Source organism: Bos indicus, chromosome 24 (genome assembly GCF_029378745.1).
Source record: "Bos indicus isolate NIAB-ARS_2022 breed Sahiwal x Tharparkar chromosome 24, NIAB-ARS_B.indTharparkar_mat_pri_1.0, whole genome shotgun sequence".
NCBI classification, from domain to species: Eukaryota; Metazoa; Chordata; class Mammalia; order Artiodactyla; family Bovidae; genus Bos; species Bos indicus.
In genome coordinates, this window is record NC_091783.1 from 40314923 (window position 1) to 40334165 (window position 19243).

General features: G+C 43.7%; 1 protein-coding gene across 2 annotated transcripts in view; it reads right to left on the reverse strand.

Moving 5' to 3' along the window:
- Window positions 1–19243, reverse strand: part of LAMA1 (laminin subunit alpha 1) — a 125361-nt gene that overhangs the window by 17642 nt on the left and 88476 nt on the right. For both annotated transcript variants that reach the window (XM_070778924.1, XM_070778923.1), the window contains exons 36-48: window positions 18069–18231; window positions 14778–14988; window positions 14478–14594; window positions 14208–14371; window positions 12181–12316; window positions 11310–11403; window positions 10015–10131; window positions 7592–7774; window positions 7108–7262; window positions 5214–5357; window positions 4109–4242; window positions 2759–2909; window positions 1703–1827 (exon numbers count right to left, since the gene is read on the reverse strand). In XM_070778924.1, coding sequence (XP_070635025.1) covers window positions 1703–1827; window positions 2759–2909; window positions 4109–4242; window positions 5214–5357; window positions 7108–7262; window positions 7592–7774; window positions 10015–10131; window positions 11310–11403; window positions 12181–12316; window positions 14208–14371; window positions 14478–14594; window positions 14778–14988; window positions 18069–18231 — 1894 coding nt within the window. The remainder of the gene's footprint in view (window positions 1–1702; window positions 1828–2758; window positions 2910–4108; window positions 4243–5213; window positions 5358–7107; window positions 7263–7591; window positions 7775–10014; window positions 10132–11309; window positions 11404–12180; window positions 12317–14207; window positions 14372–14477; window positions 14595–14777; window positions 14989–18068; window positions 18232–19243) is intronic.

Genomic DNA, 19243 nt, shown 5'->3' on the forward strand with positions numbered 1-19243 from the left:
AAACTCTGTGACAACTCCAAGCAGAGACAGAAGACCCAACGACAGCGTTTTCATTAACAAAGTAAAACATAACGGTACTCTGTAAAACCCAAGGTTTCAAACTGATAGCTTTCTATAGTCCTATTCTTTCTGAAAATTTCTGTCTTGAGATCTCCCATAAAGAAGTATAAGAAATGTACTGTACAGTCTTATGGACTCTGTGGGAGAGGGAGAGGGTGGGAAGATTTGGGAGAGTGGCACTGAAACATGTAAAATATCATGTAGGAAACGAGTTGCCAGTCCAGGTTCGATGCACGATGCTGGATGCTTGGGGCTGGTGCACTGGGACGGCCCAGAGGGAAGGTATGGGGAGGGAGGAGGGAGGAGGGTTTGGGATGGGGAACACATGTATACCTGTGGCGGATTCATTTTGATATTTGGCAAAACTAATACAATTATGTAAAGTTTAAAAATAAAATAAAATTAGAAAAAAAAAATAAAGTAAACAAATAGCAGAAAAAAAAAAAAAACCTAAAGAAAAAAAGAAATGTACTGTGTATAAATCAATTATGGTCTAATTCTCAATCACCTCCTAGAAGCAAGTCCCATTGCTTTACCTTCAGACGACTGGATTCATGTAGCGAAGGACACAGATTCTAGCAGCAGATTGCTGGGGTTCAAATTTCAGCTCCCCAGCTTACTAGCTGTGTGACCTCAGAAAAGTTACCTAACCCCTCTGTGTCTCATTCCCTCTATCTGTAAAATAGGGATCATGAGAGAACCTCTCTGGAAGGGTGATACATGATTTAATATGCGCAAAGAAAAGAAGACTGCCCTATCAAAGGTCAGCTAAGCAGCCAATGCGCTGCTGCACCAGCCACTCAGAACTTATACAGAAATAAAGGCCTGCCGATTAAAGATTTTTTTCCCCCCATATTTAGATGTGAACTGTTAAAATCAATGATTTTATATTATCCTTTAAGGATCTAAGAGATTTTTCATAATTATAAATGTATGCTGACACCACACTAAAAGAGTACAAATGTATTCAAAGAGGAATTAAAAAAAAAAAACCCAGTTAGCTTCCTTGGTAATATAAGCCAAAGTTAAAGGTACATGATCACATTGAGAAAAAAAACTTTTTTTAAGTCTAAAGGGCATCGCTGGACCATATCAATGATTTAATAATGGAAAATTACACACAAAGGTGAAAAGCACAATGAATTCTAATCACTGACCTGCTCAAATGGATTGAGTTCCTAGAAATAGTTTATTAACTCACTGAGCTAAAGCTTTTGTCTAGGTAGGGACACTTATCTAAAATGAAGACAGTTTAATCCAGTGACAAATGCAGACATAAAGCACCAGTTTGTGTCTGTATCAGCATTTACAAAGTGTGTTCTATGGAACATTAAGAAAACTCATTATTAGCAAGAGTTCAGGGGTGGCTCAGTGGTAAAGAATCTGCCTGACAATTCAGGAGACACAGGAGACTCAAGTTTGATCCCCAGGTTGGGAAGATCCCCTGGAGGAGGAAATGGCCTGGAGAATCCCAAAGGAGCCTGGTGGGCTACAGTCCATGGGGTCTCAAATGACATGACTGAGCGACTAAGCATGCATGCAGGGTCAAATGCATTTGAGAAATGCCACAACTTGAACCTTTTCCCTGGACCAGGTCACTGTACACATTAGCATCTGAGGTGTCACCTGTGGGGCGAGTTACCTTCCGAAGCAGCCGTGGCACTCCCCCTCCCTCTCAATATAGTTCCACAGGCCGATCGACTGTCCATTCAGGAAGGCCTCGCCCATGCAGCCTTTAAAATGAGTAACCTTCACGGCAGGAGACTTCTAGTGTAAACAAACACGCAATGAGTGAAAAGAAATGCATTTTTTAAGTGTCCAAAGCTCTTCCTTGGGAGCTCAAATTTCACAGATCCAAATTTTGAGAAAACAACATCCAGGAAAATGGCCAGTTTGTAATCGCTGGACTTCCTTCCAATCATGAATTGGGATCCTAAAATGAGTGACAGACAGCAGGACGAGAACTCAGGGCACATCAATTACTAGGGTCGCTGGAGAGAAGGCCCTTCATCAGATGAGAAAAGACCCAGAGGATGTGGTCAGTGATGACGCCTCACTCTCATTTCAGAGCACTGAACCAGGTCCAGGTAACCCCAGCTTTATTCGGTGGGAGGATAACTGATGTAATAAAATATACCATGAACTCTTTTGCTAAACACTAGGGTTAGAGTTAGTCTACCTTTAGAGTCAGGGCTTCCCTGGTGGCTCAGATGATAAAGAATCTGCCTGCAGTGCAGGAGACCCAGGTTTAATCCCTGGGTTGGGAAGATCCCCTGGAGAAGGGCATGGCACCCCACTCCAGGAATGTTGCCTGGAGAATTCCATGGACAGAGAAGCCTAGCAGGCTATACAGTCCCTGGGGTCACAAAGAGTTGGACATGGCTAAATGACTAATACACCTCTAGAGTCAGAATAGAGATAAGGGAGTTCACAAAAATTAATGTGGAATACTGAATTTCTTCTTTTATTATTGAGGGGGAAAAATAGTAAAATGAACCGTTGGCTGCTTTTCCCTTTATACCATTTATGAAGCATGATCCTTTACAAAACCAACCCAACTCTGCAGATGAACTGTCATTAAACAAAATAATAGAAGCAGGAAAATCGTTCTCTGCCTAGAATATTTTCAAAAATGTAAGCATATTCATTTCATCTATTGGTAAAATCAGCCTGTTCAGATGAGCCTTCAGAATGTTACCTTTATCTGTCCGCCAAGCCCTCCAACAAACATCATGGTTGAGTTGTTTACATCCAGAACTTTGGCTGTTCCAGGGGATTTACTTGTTCTTGGTGGAGGCTTTTGAGCTGCGCTCATTTCCTTTACGCTCAATGAACCAATGTTCCCAAACCTGGGGGTCACAGACAGTTGCAAAAAGAGCACTTTCAGAATGACAGATCGGTCCACATGTGTGCACGCATGCACACACACACACACACACACATCTGTTCTACACACAGCCTCCACCGGCTTCTGCCCACGTCTCCACTGGCGTCTCTGCTTCTAGGTTTGCCCAGCCCAGCCCTAGTGTGCCCTCTAGAACCTTGTGGAGTATTTCTTCTAAAGCATCAATTCCATCCTGTTATCTCCTGCTTACAATAGTTACAGATAATGGACTAAATATGTTTCAACAGCCCACTGTCTTTATTATATCCCTGTTTTCTCAAATAACAAAGTAAAAATCACAAATTCCCAACAACACCATCGTAACAACAAAATGTGATATTACAGAAAAGTGAAGAGAAAGATACACATAAAGCTGCTTAACAGTAGTTGCCTCTGGGGAAGGACTTTATTTTTTATAACTTTTATTATTTTTTGGTAGAACCACATGACAGGCAGGATCTTAGTTCCATGACCAGGGATCAAACCCTTGCCCCCTAGAGTTGGAAGCACAGAGTCCTAATCACTGGACCGCCAGGGAAGTCCCTGGGGAGGGGCTGTAAAAGGAAGAATTTCACGTCCTTCCTGAATTCTAAAAAAACGCCACCCCTAACTGGTTCCCTCCTGGCCTGCCCTCTGCTTATCCTGCTGCCAGCCACGTGGTGTCTCCATTATGCTGCACGTTACTGCCCTCTTCTGGGTTGGCTGCCCAGACTTAGACCTGACATTCTGAAGGTAATACAAACTTTAAACTTTTTTCTTCATTTGATGGTTGATTTTGGCAACAAAGTTTATTTCTCTTGTAATAATGAAAAAAACTCCTACAATAAATCTAAACCAAGTATTCTTTCATTATAATCCCACTCCCCAGAAATTTCAAGGACTGTTACATGATATTACAAACATGTTGTTGTTCAGTCACTAAGTCGTGTCTGACTTTTTGTGATCCCATGGACTGCAGACACCAGGCTTCCCTGTCCTTCAACATCTCCTGGAGTTTGCTTAAACTCATGTCCATTGTGTCGGTGATGCCATCCAACCGTCTCATCCTCTGTTGCCCCCTTCTCCTCCTGCCTTCAATCTTTCCCAGCATAAGGGTAAACACGTAGTTACTTAAAAGATGCAGGAGAGAAATGAGAGATGCTCAGACAGAACTTTGTCTGCTACCTGGTCACATAGATGCCGTGCCACTTGTTGTCATCAATTGGGAAGTCTGGAAATTCCAAGCGTGTTGATCCAGAGCCCAAATCCCAGAGGAAGGCCACTTTTCCTCGCCGCATCTCCACTGCCAGGAAATCAGCCTGGGGTGCAGGGCGTGAGCTGGGGTTAGTCCACAGGCAGGACTGTGGGCATGACCACTGACACGCTCTAAAGGAATTCTTACAGCATTTTCTCTATTCTTAAAAAGTAAAACAATGAACACAAAAAAAGACCTTCTATTGTCCTTAAATGCTCCCCTCCACTGGAGCTGGAGCATGACCCGAAGGATCGTACTGGAGACAGTGGCCACCGTTGGCCATCGGTGCCCACCACCCTTCCCCGGCATGGCCCTCCATGGAGCCTCCCATGAAGTTCTCCAAGAAAACTCGCTGGGGGTAAGCAGCCTCTACAGGGGTCATAAGGAAGGCGTGGCACTTGTCTTTCTGCCCAGCCTGAAAAGGCAACGTGTGAACGTGAATCATGCAAGAAGACAGAAGCCATGAAGCCCTACAGCACCGACTGACCTGTGCTGTGCACCTTGGGTCTTAAGAATACACTGCAGATGGCATTTGTGCTTGCTAGTATCTTCTGCCCAAGGGTCTGACCCATGCCCCACCGACAGCCTAAAGAAACAAGTCTTCCCCAGGGGACTTGCCCTCTGGGAACCGCGAGAATCTCAGTGGGTGGAAGAGTCTGGGGGAAGCTTGACAATTCTGACGTGTCCCTCGGGGTGCACGCCTCCACGCCTGGTGACAACTGCCAAGGTTGACTTCACAGACTCGAAGTGAAGCTCCGTGGCTTCAGAGGTCACAGGAGACATTATGGAAAGCTCTGTCCCCACAGCTCACAGTTAAAGGGGCAGAGGGAGGCACCGCTCATCAACGCCGCTCTCCTCTTTACAGGCACGCAGTTTCACAGTTTGTTTTCCATCTAACATTACCAGCTTAGCAAAAGATTAGAAGCACTAGTGATTTCATGAAGGCCTTATTTTTTTTTTAGCCAAAAATGTACCAATTGAGAAAATATCCTCTGGCCTAAGAGACTCGGCGTGGCTTCCGCAGGTCATACTCACGCTCGTGCTGCTGCCCAGGTAGAAGAGAAGGTTGTCGGGTTCACTTGTCTTCACGTTGAGCGTCAGGCTGTTGTAGTTGGTAGAAGAGATCTGGGGCTGGTAGGCCCGGATGCAGTCTCGGTCTGCAGACACAGCAACTTTGATCTGGAGAAGGAGAAGAGACGTGTCCCCAAGTGCCTTAGAGTCATCCAGGACACACACTGGCAGCATGCCTAGGGTTCAGAAGTGCTGTGCTGTTCTGACTCTTCGCTGCTAGGCAGGATTCCTCTCCAGATAATAGTGCTATGTGTCTCAAAAGGTGAAAATCAGATGGGGCTGAAACTTATTCCATTTGGTAAAATATTTTACTATGGAAAAAGCCAGTCATGAGGTTTTAAAGAAGAATTTTACACAAGGAACTCTATTTTATGAGACTTGATTCCTTAAAGATAAGGAGTTTTTCTAAATCACTTTGGAATCTTACACCTGACACAGAAAGGCTATTTGATGATCATTTACCTGGGAAATCTCATGGACAGAGGAGCCTGGTGGGCTACAGTCTGCAGGGTTGCAAGAAAGTTGGATGCAACTGAGCATGCATAATATGTAGTAAATGGAGGGTTGATCTATCACTCAGCAAATATTTATAGACCAGTTATTTCACTCATATATCACTCTGGTAAATAATTACTTGCACATAATTTTTACATTAACCCTCAAGACTATAAGTTTATATTAACCAGAGCACTTGGAACCATCCGTCAGGTTTTTTATTTGGCAACTGGAACTAAGGCAGATGGAAACCAGAGTTCTTATAAAACTCCAGCTCTTTTCCCAAAGTGAAATTACTAAGGGATCAAAGAATCTGGAGCTCCTTTTTCTTGGCTAGAAGCTTCAGGAAGGTAAACATTAGACCAGAGGTCACCTTTATTGTCTACAGGTCCCCAGGGCAAATGATGTTCTCTCAATCTTATTTCCCTGAAACGCCTCTCCTTTAGCACACGGCCAGGGCCATGGCAAAGGATGGCCAGGAAACACTCTCTCAAGCTGTGTGTTTTATGCAGTTAGTGAGTGACCTGGATTTGAGCAACATTCATGGGATGTTAGCTGTTTTGTCAGAAGTCTAGAGATGCAGCCCACACTGCACACGCATTCTGGAGAATCCTTGGATTATGATAACACCGAGTTGGGAAAATGATGGAAAGAACACTGTAGGCAACCAGTGAGACTTCCAGCAACGCTAACACTTGGACCAACGTGTTTGTACTATCCAGCGAATTGGTGGGGACCTAGAAATCTAGGCCATGGTTATAAATCTCCATAAGGACACCGAGATCTCTTTGCTAACAACATTCTGAAACACACAGAACAAAAGCAGGAATCAAGGAAAATGGGACTCATTAAATACACTTAAGGTAAATATCAACACTGAAAATTCCTTGGAAGGACTGAAGCTTCACTGGACGCTGAAGCTGAAGCTCCCTTCCTTTGGCCACCTGATGCCAAGAGCTGACTCACTGGAGAAGACCCTGATGCTGGGCAAGACTGAGGGCAGGAGGACAAGGGGGTGACCGAGGATGAGATGGTTGGATGGCATCACTGACTCAATGGACATGAGTTTGAGCAGACTCAGGGAGATGGTGAAGGACGGGGAAGCCTGGTTGTGCTACAGTCCACGGGGTCACAAAATGTTGGACATGACTTAGCGACCGAACAACAACAAAGTAAAATGTGTAAGACAAGGCTTTAAATACACCTGGAGACAAGGCTGTGAGAAACCGGGCATTTCTGAGAACTTGTCAGCAGAAAGTGTGACCGAAGCCCTCTGCATGGGAGACCCTGGGATGCATGGTTCCAGGAGCTTCAGCTAGCAGGGTGGTGCAGGGCTCCCGAGACCCGTGGGCCCCACACTCACAGATGCGGCTTGTTTCCGGGCCTGGCTGATCAGCAGTTTGATTTCTGACAGGTTTCTGCTCAGGTTCTCTTCTAACATCTTCAGAGGCTTCAGCCGATCCAACAAGAGGTTGGCTTGTGTTTCCACATCTTTGACTTTTCTTCCAGCTAACAAAGCTAATATATGAAGGGGACAAAAAGTTGGCAGGGGTGGGGCGGGGGGGAGGCAGGGAGGAAACAAGAGAAATTAGCTGGTCATTACTAGAATATGTGCTGGATATACTAGAATATCCAAATCATCAAATCCCTGATATCTTGGTAAATATATAAAAAATGCACCAGCCCAAGGCAGTACCCGAGGCTCTTCTCTTCCTTTATAAATGCAAATCCAGATGTTGCCACATTTTTATAATTTAGGATTGCTGTCTGCAAACACCCATGTGCCCTGGGCCAGCTCACGTAGCATGACAAAAACTTTCCTAACAGGACGAGAGACCACGACCTACTGGTCATCGAGGAGTCTCGTAGGAGTTCGTCTGTTTCCTGTAATGTGGCGTTAACCCTGGACAGGTCAGTGGACGTGTTCAACAGCTTCTGGCTCAGCCCCATGACATTCTTGAGTGTGCTGGTGGCGCTCTGGTTTGCAGACATGGCCAGGTCTGTGACTTTGGCTCCTCTGTCTCTGACACCTGAAATAAATTTATACTCAAGTATATACTCTGGTGGTTATACACATGGTTATAACATGCAGAAAACCATAAGGCCACAACGAATGTAATTTTACACAGAAACATGTTACAGAATTCCTTTCTGGTCCTTGAACACAAAAGGGGGCTTCTGTTTCTAATGACAGTATTAAGGCTGCCTGTCACGTGCTGGGGTTTCCCTGGTGGCTCAGTAGTAAAGAATCCACTTGCAATGCGGGAGACACAGGAGACTCGGGTTGGATCCCTGGGTTGGGAAGGTCCCCTGGAGTAGGAAATGGCAACCCACTCCAGTATTCTTGCCTGGAGAATTCCATGGACAGAGGAGCCTCGGGGGCTATAGTCCATGGGGTCGCAAAGAGTCAGATATGACTGAAGTGACAGAGCACACACACACATATGTGCTACCACTTCCTTTTTTGGATGAATGAAATGTTTTTCATTCATGAGCGCCAAAGAATTGATGCTTTAGAACTGCGGTGGAGAAGGCTCTTGAGAGTCCCTTGGACTCCAAGGAGAGCAAACCAGTCAATTCTAAAGGAAATCAATCCTGAATATTCATTGGAAGAACTGATGTTGAAGCTGAAGCTCCAATACTTTGGCCACCTGATGTGAAGGATTGACTCATTAGAAAAGACTCTGATGCTGGGAAAGATTGAAGGCAGGAGGAGAAGGGGATGAACGAGGATGAGATGGTTGGATGGCATCATCAACTCAATGGACATGAATTTGAGCAAGCTCCAGGAGTTGGCGATGGACAGGGAAGCCTGGTGTGTTGCAGTCCATGGGGTTGCAGAGTCAGACATGACTGAGTGACTGAACTGAACTGAACTGAAATGTTTTTGATGACAACACTCTATACTGAAGTATGATTTCAATACACAATGAGATTACAAAAGCAACTGCTAGTCGCCATTTGCTCAGCATCTTATATGTTAACAATCTAAACTCATTTGCTCCCTTTCCGATCATTCCTTTCTTACAGTCACTAACAGCTTCTCCAAATCATTCCATGTCTGGATAAGAAGGTTTAGGAATTTAAACCTGAAGGTGCCATAGAAGTATCCTAGGCCAGAGGAAGTGTATTTGCCCACAAGTGGCTGCTGGAAATAATAGCACAGTAAAAACTAAATGGTCACTAAAGATAAACTACAGTTCAATTATTCTAGAAAATCTGGGTGACAGTTTTTTTTTAAGGCACTTTTATTCATTTTTAAAGGGTTTAACACAAAAGGGACAAAGATTAACACTAGAAGAAGGTGGATGCAGGGTATACAGGAATTCTTTTCAATCTTCTGTAACTTTTATGCAGATGTGAAATTGGTTCCAAATAAAAAATTATTTTTGAATGTTTGATCAACATACATCATGTATCCTTAAAAACAGATAAATAAAAGAAAAAGAAAATTTCAGATCAGAAAATGCTCCACTCTTCTAAAGTCCAGCTTCCCAGGGTACTTTTCATGCTTATAAAGTGACCAATACAGTGAATGTGAAACTTGGGCAAACTCTGGGTGATGCTGAGGGACAGGGAGGTCTGGTGTGCTGCAGTCCATGGGGCCGAAAAGAGTCGGACACAACTGGGCAACAGAACAACAACAATAAGGTGAACCAGCAGACACAAGAACTTGGGAGATGTTTTCAGTATCTTGCAAGACTTCAGGAAAAAGAAAAGGCTGAAGGAATGTAAGATAAATAATGCACCACAGTGCAACTTGTCTGTGTTAAAAAGCTACCCTACTTAAAATTTTAAGGAACAGTGCATTTTCAAACCATCAATATTAAAGTGATCTATTTTAGAATGCTTATTGTCTCACAAAAGAAGATTTCCTTAATTTCCAAACAAGAATTCTCTAAATTATCACATTTATAATGAATTTAGCATTTTGCCTTAAAGCAGGAATATTTCAGCTTCTTCACTTGCTAGCTTCTTTCATCTCAGGCCTATTTTAATAGTTAGCAATTAATATGAAAGCACAAAGAATTTAAAGCTTTGTTTTTTCAGAGTATAATTCTACTACTTCAATGCAGGTGTTCTGAAGCTATAAAAAACACAGTGCTCTTCCTTCCAAACCATATCCCTCTGCATGTGAAAATTCTGTCAATCTTGGTTTGGTTTCGGGTGAGGGGTCTCCATCGGACTTGCGGCAGGTCTTCTGCTCATGTGCAAGTGTTTTGCAATGAGACGATATTAATTTAAATCAAGAACCCCCCTTTCCACTTACCTTCGGGAATTGCTCTAAGTATCAAGAGTGATTCGTTGGTCTGCCTGGTAATTTTATCAGCATCCTCTTGAAATCTCTTTGCAGTATCTTTCAATCTACTCAGTTCCAATGTGGTACCTATTCAAAGGGGAAAAAGTGTTTCCTTTTAAGCTGACCCTGAAAAGTTGCCTGGATGACAGTTTTATCATTCCTGACCCATCTATAAAATCAGCAGCTTTCTACAGAGAGCCCAAATATTCAAAGTTTGTCTAACAAGACTTAGCATCACTCAACCCACACTCAAATTGTATGCTTGGGGGCTTACTTGATAATTTTTTTTTTTTTACTTTGTTTTCCTTCTCACTAATACTTCTTAAATTCATGTTTGATTCAATTAGAGCTCTAGGGCGAAAAGGGCTTCCCAGGTGGTGCTAGTGTTAAAGAATCCACCTGCCAGTGCAGAGGACATAAAAGATACAGCTTCAATCCCTGGTCAGAAAGATCCCCTGGAGGAGGGCATGGCAACCCACTCCAGTATTCTCTCCTGGAGAATCCCAGGGACAAAGGAGCCTGGCGGGCTGCAGTCCATAGGGTTGCAAAGAGTTGGACACAACTGAATAACTAAACAGCGGCAGAGTATATTAAGGTGATAGATATCTATCTCTCTATATATAATAACGATATATCTATATAACTATATATAGATCTATGTATATAATTATACGTTATGAAACTTGTTTGTTTCTCTTACACAACAGAGTCGGCTGCCATTCTGCATTATCCTTACTGATTCTTACATGTGCCAAAAATTGCTTACTGAAAGTCTTAGGAAAAATGAAACCACATTGGTATTTTTTTTTTGCATAGGTATTTTTAATAGACAAATCAATATTGATTTAATTCAGTAACTTTATGAGAACCTACCATGGTTCTAACATTGCATTAGCCCTGTGCAGAAGACAAGAGTCAAACATAATACGACTCTTCAAGAAATGGTGAAACCCTGAGATGGACAGAGAAGCACGTGACATCACAGGTATCCTGACAAACGCCGTGAGGACCAGCCTGAGCTCAGGAGCTAGAGCAGTGAGCAGAGGGTTTCGTTCTCAGGGGAGGCTTGTTGAGTCTATGGAAGATTGGAGGGGACTGCGCAATAAAAATTACATGATGTGTCTAGGATAGGAAATTAGAATATTATCGTGACAAAGAAATGTTAAGATTCGACTTGCTCCAGGAAAGAAGAATGTTCTGAAAGTATGTTCAGAGGTGTGTCCACAATCACTCTGGCATCAACACAGCCCCAGCTGGGAACTGACCTCGATGCTTTCTGCTCAGGCGGTTGCCTTCTTTGAGAAACTCGGAACTGCGCCGGAGGGCCGCTCTCCCATTAGAAACAAGAGATTCGGAAGCCTGTAAAATGGAACAGTTTAAACGTGGACCTGCAGGGCGGGGTGGGCTCTTGCTGAAGGTGGAGAGAACAACTCTGTCTTGTCAGAATATCCCCCAGGGTCCTTCCGAACAAGGAAGTCAAGCAGACAACAGGCAGGGACAACTGAAGTAGGCCTATTAACATGTGCTAGTTTGTAGCTGAAGGGAAGGAACACAGTCATTTTTAAATCTATAAACACAAAAACCAGCCCTTAAATGAAGATGTTCACCACGGGTAAGAAGAGATGTCCAAGGCAGATATCAATTAACATTATCATTTTTGTTCTAAGAATTATTTATGACTTAGATGGCTCAGCAGGTAAAGAATCTGCCCGCCAACGCAAGAGACGTGGGTTCAATCCCTGAATCCAGGATTGGACACGGAAGTAGTCTAAGGGGTATATGAGCTTGTTTAAGGCCCACTATTTACTCCCATAGGAAAACACAGTATTTTTAATGCATTAGAATATATTACGGAGAAAGAAATGGCAACCCACTCCAGTATTCTTGACTAAGAAATCTCATGGGCTGAGGATCCTGGTGGGCTACAGCCCACAAGTTCGCAGAGTTGGATACGACTGAGTGACTAAGCATGCAGGAAAAGAAAATGCAGCTGATGACAGAATCCCACCAGAAAAGAACCTTGACAAATGTAAACTTAAGCCACTGCCTCTCTGCTTGAGCATCTCATGAAAGGCTCACCTGACCACAGCGCAGAGACAAAGCAGGCACACAGGGAAACCTGAGGGCCTTTCTTACCGTGCTCGCCTCTTTCACAGTTCCGAGCGCGTCTGTCGCCAACCTCTCTGATTCCTCAATCAGGCTCCGGATGTTGGAGTGGACGTGGGCTGCGCTGGTGGCATTCAGGGACACATGTCTGACATTCCCAAGGCCACTGTGCAATCGGCATATTTAGAGATGTTATGATCAACGGAACTGAATCTGCCCACTGTTCCTAAAAGCCTCCCACTTAGAGAAACATCATCAACGAGGAAGACAGGAGTCTGTGTCAACATGTGGATTCCCCTCTAATTCCAAATGCCGTCTTAAGAAGCTGTGGTTATCTTGTCTCGGTAACACTAAGAACTGCTGCTTAATTAACACCCAAAGAAGAGGTGATCACTGTGTCTCACCTTTTAGACCGTCCAGGCTTTCATCTCTGTTCAAATCCCCTGCCTATTTGCGCTGGTTGTAATCTCTCCTGCTACACACGTGTTCATTTTCAAAAGGCTTTCTTAGCTAAGCATATATGAGGATGCTGAAGCTTATTCCTCAAACAGTATACACCAATTTGACAGTATACACCAATTTGATGAAGTTCACCAGAGGTTTGGGAGGAGGATGAGATAATACTTCAGTCGTCTGAACTTCACTCTTGTAAGGGGACTGATCACTCAGGAACTTGCCAGCTGGTAATGGTGCGGTTTCATCCACCTCACTCTCGCTTCAAAATGAAACCTGACAATAGACACGTCTTTGCCTGCTGAGTAGGCCACTTCATTTTCTCCCCAAGGTTATTAAGTTGGGTGCTTTCCAAAGCAGAGAGCAGCAGTTATTTCTTGCTACTACTTGATTGGCAAAATTCAGTGACTTACAAATAAAAGACAAAGTTATTTAATTTTATGCATCATACCAAACTGTTTTTAAGACTCATACTAAGTAATAAAGATTTTGTTGTAGCTACAGATGTAGTCAGAACATCCTTTTCCTTTTTGGAAAATGAGGAAAGATGAGGAAAGGAGAAAAACTAACTGGGTACCTAACTCCATTTTCTGTTACTGATTCCGACAGCAGACGGAGGCAGTAGAGCTCATTGAAGCACCAGAATTACGTAATAGTCACTTTTAATTGCTTTCGTTGTGTGAGCTCGTCTTTTATGGCAGCACTCCTCAAATTAGAAAAAATACTCATTTTTCTCCTTCCATAAAACACACCCAACACACAGAAACACATGTATTCTTAGTGTGTCCAGACTTTTTCCACTCATAATTAATAGCAGATTCTAAAAAAATAAACTTACTAACTCACAATATTGTGTAAGGCCTTAAACCCCAATTCCCTCATTTGCTGCCATCAGATCACCTGGGGACTTAACAAAAAATTTAAAGTACAGGCCATATCCCACAGTCTGGGGGACAGGGGAGGGGTCAGGGGACAGAGCCATCAGTACTCTGAAGTTCCCCAGGCTCCTCCTGCAACAATTCAGGAACCACTGGCCTACAGTGTCGCTTCTCATTTAAAGGCACATCTAACAAACTGAGGATATGCTTGACAAATATCCAAAAATATATGTTAAAGTAATGAGTACAATGGTAGCCTTTTAGGCAGTAGAAAATAATGGCGATGGTATCTTTCAGGAATCGACAAATAGATCCTCAACGCTTCTAATAGTCCACAACCTGCATCCATGCAGAAAGCCGGCTGGATCACAAGTCCCAAGAAGGCAAGATGATGCATAAGGAAATCAGTATCTGGTTCTGTCCATGGGTAACCTCTTAAAGTCCTGAGTACCAGGTAGATACTGAAGGCCTTGATATCGTAGCATAATATTTGTTTTCATTCCTATCTGCTTCAGTTCACATTTTTCCATCGTACATTCCTGCTGATGGTCAAATACACTACCAGACTTGGGAGGAAACCCTCCTTGCCATGGAAATAAAAGAGAAGTCTTTGTTTTTACACACAAAAAACAATGTGACTCGACACTGTGAATGAAACAGGCAGGCTTATTATTCTCTCTGATCTGCGGCTCACAACTTGTGGGGTTCCTGCCAGATATGCCTCACCTGTCCAGAGCACCTGCCCGTCTCTGCAGCTCAGCTGCGTGATCCTCCGCCCTGTACACAAGCTCCAGCACTCTCTTTTCGGACATCTGCATGACCAGGTCATCCACGTGGCGCCTGATTTGGGCAGTCCACAGCAGCAGCTCGTCCTGGTGTTGCTCTAGTTGCTACACAGAGATGAACACTGTGACCACGTGCCCGTCTGTTTAACAGCCTGTCTGGGGCCTGGGAGGCTTCCCTGGAAACCCTGGGCTGTGCTGAGTTGGGACTTACCAAGAGAGCCTCCCCAGATGCGTTTGCAGGAGCAGCGGCCGCATCCAGCAGTCCTCTTCCTTCGGCGATCAGCGCTGATGTCAAGTTCTGTTCTTCTTGAACACGCAGCTTCTTCTCCTGCAGCAAACATCACCTCTAAGGATGCTTCATAAAAGCAAGTCAGCCTCTGAACCTCAGGTGCCTGACACTGTGTGCTGGAGTCAGCCCTGGGGCTCATTTTTTTAAGAAACAAAGGATGACGTCATTTACGTGGGAGGATTTGGGACCAGCTCTAAGGGGGCGAGAGCTGGCAGGACTCACGTTGAACTCTCGCAGGTTGGCCCCGATGAGGAGCAGCAGGCGACTGCTCTCCTGGGTCTTCGTCTCTGCTTCTCTCAGGAGCTCTTCTGCAGCCCGCACATCCCTGTTGTGTGTTGAGAGGAGGCTGCTTACTGCTTCTTTTAACACCGCCAACTCTTCCTGTGGCTTCTGGTAATTTTCCTGAATTTGTGACAATAAATCTTCGGCAGCCCTGGGAACATAAAAGATGGTAAGAAGTGAACAACAAAGCTCACAGCTTTGATGTATAGCGAAAGGAACTTTTACATATCCCTTCTCAGGCTCATCTTGAAGTCCTAAGTGGTACATCGCAATCCCTTAAAAAGGGAAAAAATTTTCCTAAGGCCGCTATATATATGGCAGGTTTACACTTTATCCTTAACGATCTTTCTTGATTTAACAAACTTCCTAACATATTTAGTGGAATTAAAGAAACCATCTCAGTGGATTTGGATTCAGGAAACTGGGGTCATAGCCTGTGAATGATGGCAACTGAAATCTTCATTATAATACGGTCAATATTGAAAAAAGGAGACGCTTCAGTGATTTGCTCCAAAGTCACCAATGTATCCATACAATACAAAGATTTTTCCTGCAGTTAGTAAAGAAACAAATTTTATAAAAACTTGCAAATCCAAATTGCCAGAAAGATATAATTTCTACCACTTTGATAAAAGCAAGCTTCAAGAAATCAAAAGACATTTCCCTCTATTCTTTTATAAATGTGCTATCAAATTTGAACTTAAAGCTATATAGAATAATACAATTTTCACACTACAGAACTTTGCAGTGGTTGAATATATCCTATTAACTTCTTCCTTCAATTTATCAGAAGAACTTTGAATATTTTTGTGGAAAATGCCTTGTAAATCCCCTTTAATTTTCAGATTATCAGATTGCTGGGCTAAAACACCACAAAAAAATTTTCCAAAGGTATATATTTGAACTCTGACATCATGAGAACATCATCAGGAATTATTTGAACATTCTTGTAATTTTAAGAATTATAAAAAAGATAGTAAGATGCTGTATTATGATAGTTACAAAGAGAACTAAAAATAGTACATGGGAGACATACAAAAAAGTCCAATATATTTCTAATATCTAGCCATTAATCCTTCAGTTCATATCATTAAAGAAAGTATTGCTCTAAGAAATTGAAAGTAGAGATCAAATTTTCATCTACAAAATGACTTCACCATCTAAACCACGACCAAATGAAATGACATAGTTGACAATGACTTGAAAGACTACAAAGAAAAATCACAAAACCCCTCAGCACTTCTTATCAGCTTCTTCCCTTAAAATTCAGTTAATACGGTAAAACACAGTTTCTCGAGTGGCATTTCTCCACCATACTAGTGCCGTGAGCAGGTAAGCAAGTTCCATGAGAAAGGGTTGCGTGGTGCCACGCAGTCAGCTGTCTTATCCAGGCTCACTGTGGAGATTCAAGATTAAGTACTTAGCCTAAAGACTTGTGGTAAAGACTCGGCCTCTCCTTAAGAAACTGGAAAACAGTCAGGAAACACAGCTACAAAGGATCACTTGCAGGGCGCCGTAAAGGGAAAGATGGGCTTCCCTGGTGGCTCAGCAGTAAAGAACCCGCCTGCCACCGTAGGAGATACAGGAGACACAGGTTTGATCCCTGGGTTGAGAAGATTACCTGGAGAAGGAACTGGCAACCCCCACCAGTATTCCTGCCTGGAAAATCCCATGGACAGAGGAGCCTGGTGGGCGACAGTCCATAGCGTTGCAAAGAGTCGGACACAACTGAAGTGACTTAACATGCAGAACACACCAGGTTTCATATTGTCATGGCAGCTCAACATTGATGGAGTTGCAAATATTCTCTGGGCCTCAGTTACTTCAGCTGCATCCTTCCCACCTCACAAGGAGATGAGGATGAGCACATGCAGAAGTGAGGGGGAAATCTACAGCTCCCCATCACCCGGCACAGAGGAGTGCTCTGTAGACAACAGCCCCCTTTCCATCTCCTGAGTCCTCACCCAACTCTGAGCTCCCCTTGTCCAGTCCAGAGTCCTCTCAGGGCCCTTCTTGGGCCCTAACAAACATCCCATAATTAAATTACTAGTCCTTTTCTTCAAAGCCTATGTGACAGTATGTTCCACCTTTTGTTTTTCACCTACCAAATCAACAACAATGTCAAAAATCCCACTCAGTGATGAAAATACATATAAACTCAGCTCTCCAGGATCCTGCTGGTAGAAGTGGATGTTGTTTTAAATTCCTAAACTTGGGCTATCTGTTTTAATTAACAATAATCTTCTGATGTTCAGGCTGGCTGTCCATTGCTGCAAAACTTCTATATAACTAGGCTCACCCCTCGCCTCCTTGGAGCAGTTCTCTTGTGGTTACTCGAGATACTGCCTCCCAGGCTTAAGTCCTAAAAATTCCCACTGAATAAAAGATAACTTTCAAAGTAATTAAAACCCATGTAGAAAATAATGTGGCAATGCAAGTCGGGAATCCTCAAAATGCAAACTCTGGTTAAATGACTTCACTTCTTAACATTCACCCTGATAAGATAATAATGTGAAATTCAGAAAAAAGATTTTGATCTAAGTTATTCTATAAAATGTTATTTAAAACAGCATAATGTATTAAAATAGCTTAAATATCTCATTACAGAGACTGGAGTTTTGATGGAGTGTGGTGTGACCACTGAAGCCAGTACTTAATCAGATATTTATCACAACCTGGCAGAAAGACAGCTTTGCTATTGCATCAAGTAATAATTTGTGTGAAAACACTAAGAAAAAAAGAGCCTGAAAGCAAACTGAAACTTTCTCGTGACCACGTCTAACAGTTCTTTGTGACCTGTTTTTCAAAGCCCAGGTTTCGATGACAGTTTGCATAACTGAGCAAAATTATTCTGGCATGATGTCAGTCTGTCATAGAGTTCACAGCTTTGGCGGTGGCCACTGCCTGTGTTTGCTTCCCGTGAGAGTTTCCTGCATTATACTTAATCTTCAATAAAGACAGGATCAGGAGGTTTGTTTGTTCATGCTAAGTCGAAAAGGTGTTTCAGGGTCACGGAGAAAAACCAAACCTAGACATAACAGCACAGGCAGAAGCACTGCCACTGATCACACTGTGCTCTGCTGGTGGGGGAGTCGCACCCCTCTTCTCCTGTGGCACTCTGTCCCTCTGAGAACTGACTTCCCTTCCCCTCCTTCCACCTGCCTCCTCCCCCTCCACTGTCACATTCTTCCCCCTAACTGGTCTTGTGATGAGCGCTGTTCAGGAACTTACTTGAGTTCCAGGGTGGCATTTTGGTGCAGCGGCAGGAACTGCCTTTTCCGTAGGACTTCCAACAAAGCCGTGATGTTCTCCTGCATGTCCTGAAGAGTAGAGCTGGGCAGCTGGACATCGTCATCCAGCGTCTGATTTAGAGTCATAGCCTTTTTGATCATTTCTATGGAGAAAGTTCATCAATCACTGAATAAGTCTCTCAAAAGTGACAGTCCTAGGATGGGAGAACTTAGAACCTTCTCCAGTGAGGCTGCTCTGCCCACCTACACTGGGCTGACCCTCTAACCAGGCCAGGTTAGGCCGTGTATCCAGTGCGCTCTGGACATGCCCTGTCAACACACTTGGGAGGGGCTTCCCTGGTGGCTCAGTGGTAAAAAACCTGCCTGCCAATACAGGAGACTTGGGTTCGATCCCTGGTCTGGGAAGATCCCACAAGCCAAGGAGCAACTAAGCCTGTGTGGCACAACTACCGAGCCTGTGCTCTAGAGCCCCGGAGCTGCAACTGCTGAGCCCACATCGTGACTACCGAAGCCCGTGCAACCCTAGAGCCTGTGCTCCGCAATAAGAGACGCCACCGAAATGAGAAGCCCTCGCACCACAACTGCAGAGTAACCCCCACTCGCCACAACTAGAGAAAAAAACCACACAGCAGTAAAGACCCAGCACAGCCAAAAATAAATATTTTTTTAAAGTGTTTTAAAAAAACACTCAGGAACCTGGGATCCTGGTTTATTTCCTGTCTGCTTCCCTGGTACCCATGAACCCTGTCCAGGCAGGGCTGAGGCACCATGATCACTGCAGCATTCCCTGCCCCTGCCAGGAACATCTGCATGTAGAAGCTCTCAGTAACGTTTACTCTTTGAACAACCACCAATACTTGATACTACTCCTTTTTAAGAAATGTCTTTCGCGCTAATAATGTCTTTACTTTCTGCCTTATAAAGTCTGATTTGTATTGGCTCAGCAGTAAAGAATCCACCTGCCAAGGCAGGAGACCTGGGTTTCAACCCCTGTGTCGGGAAGATCCGCTGGAGAAGGGAATGGCTACCCACTCCAGTATTCTTGCCTGGTAAATCTCATGGACAGAGGAGCCTGATGGGCTACAGTTCACGGGGTCTCAAAGAGTTGGACATGACTGAAGTGACTTAGCACATTGTGTGTGGACAGTGGAAGGC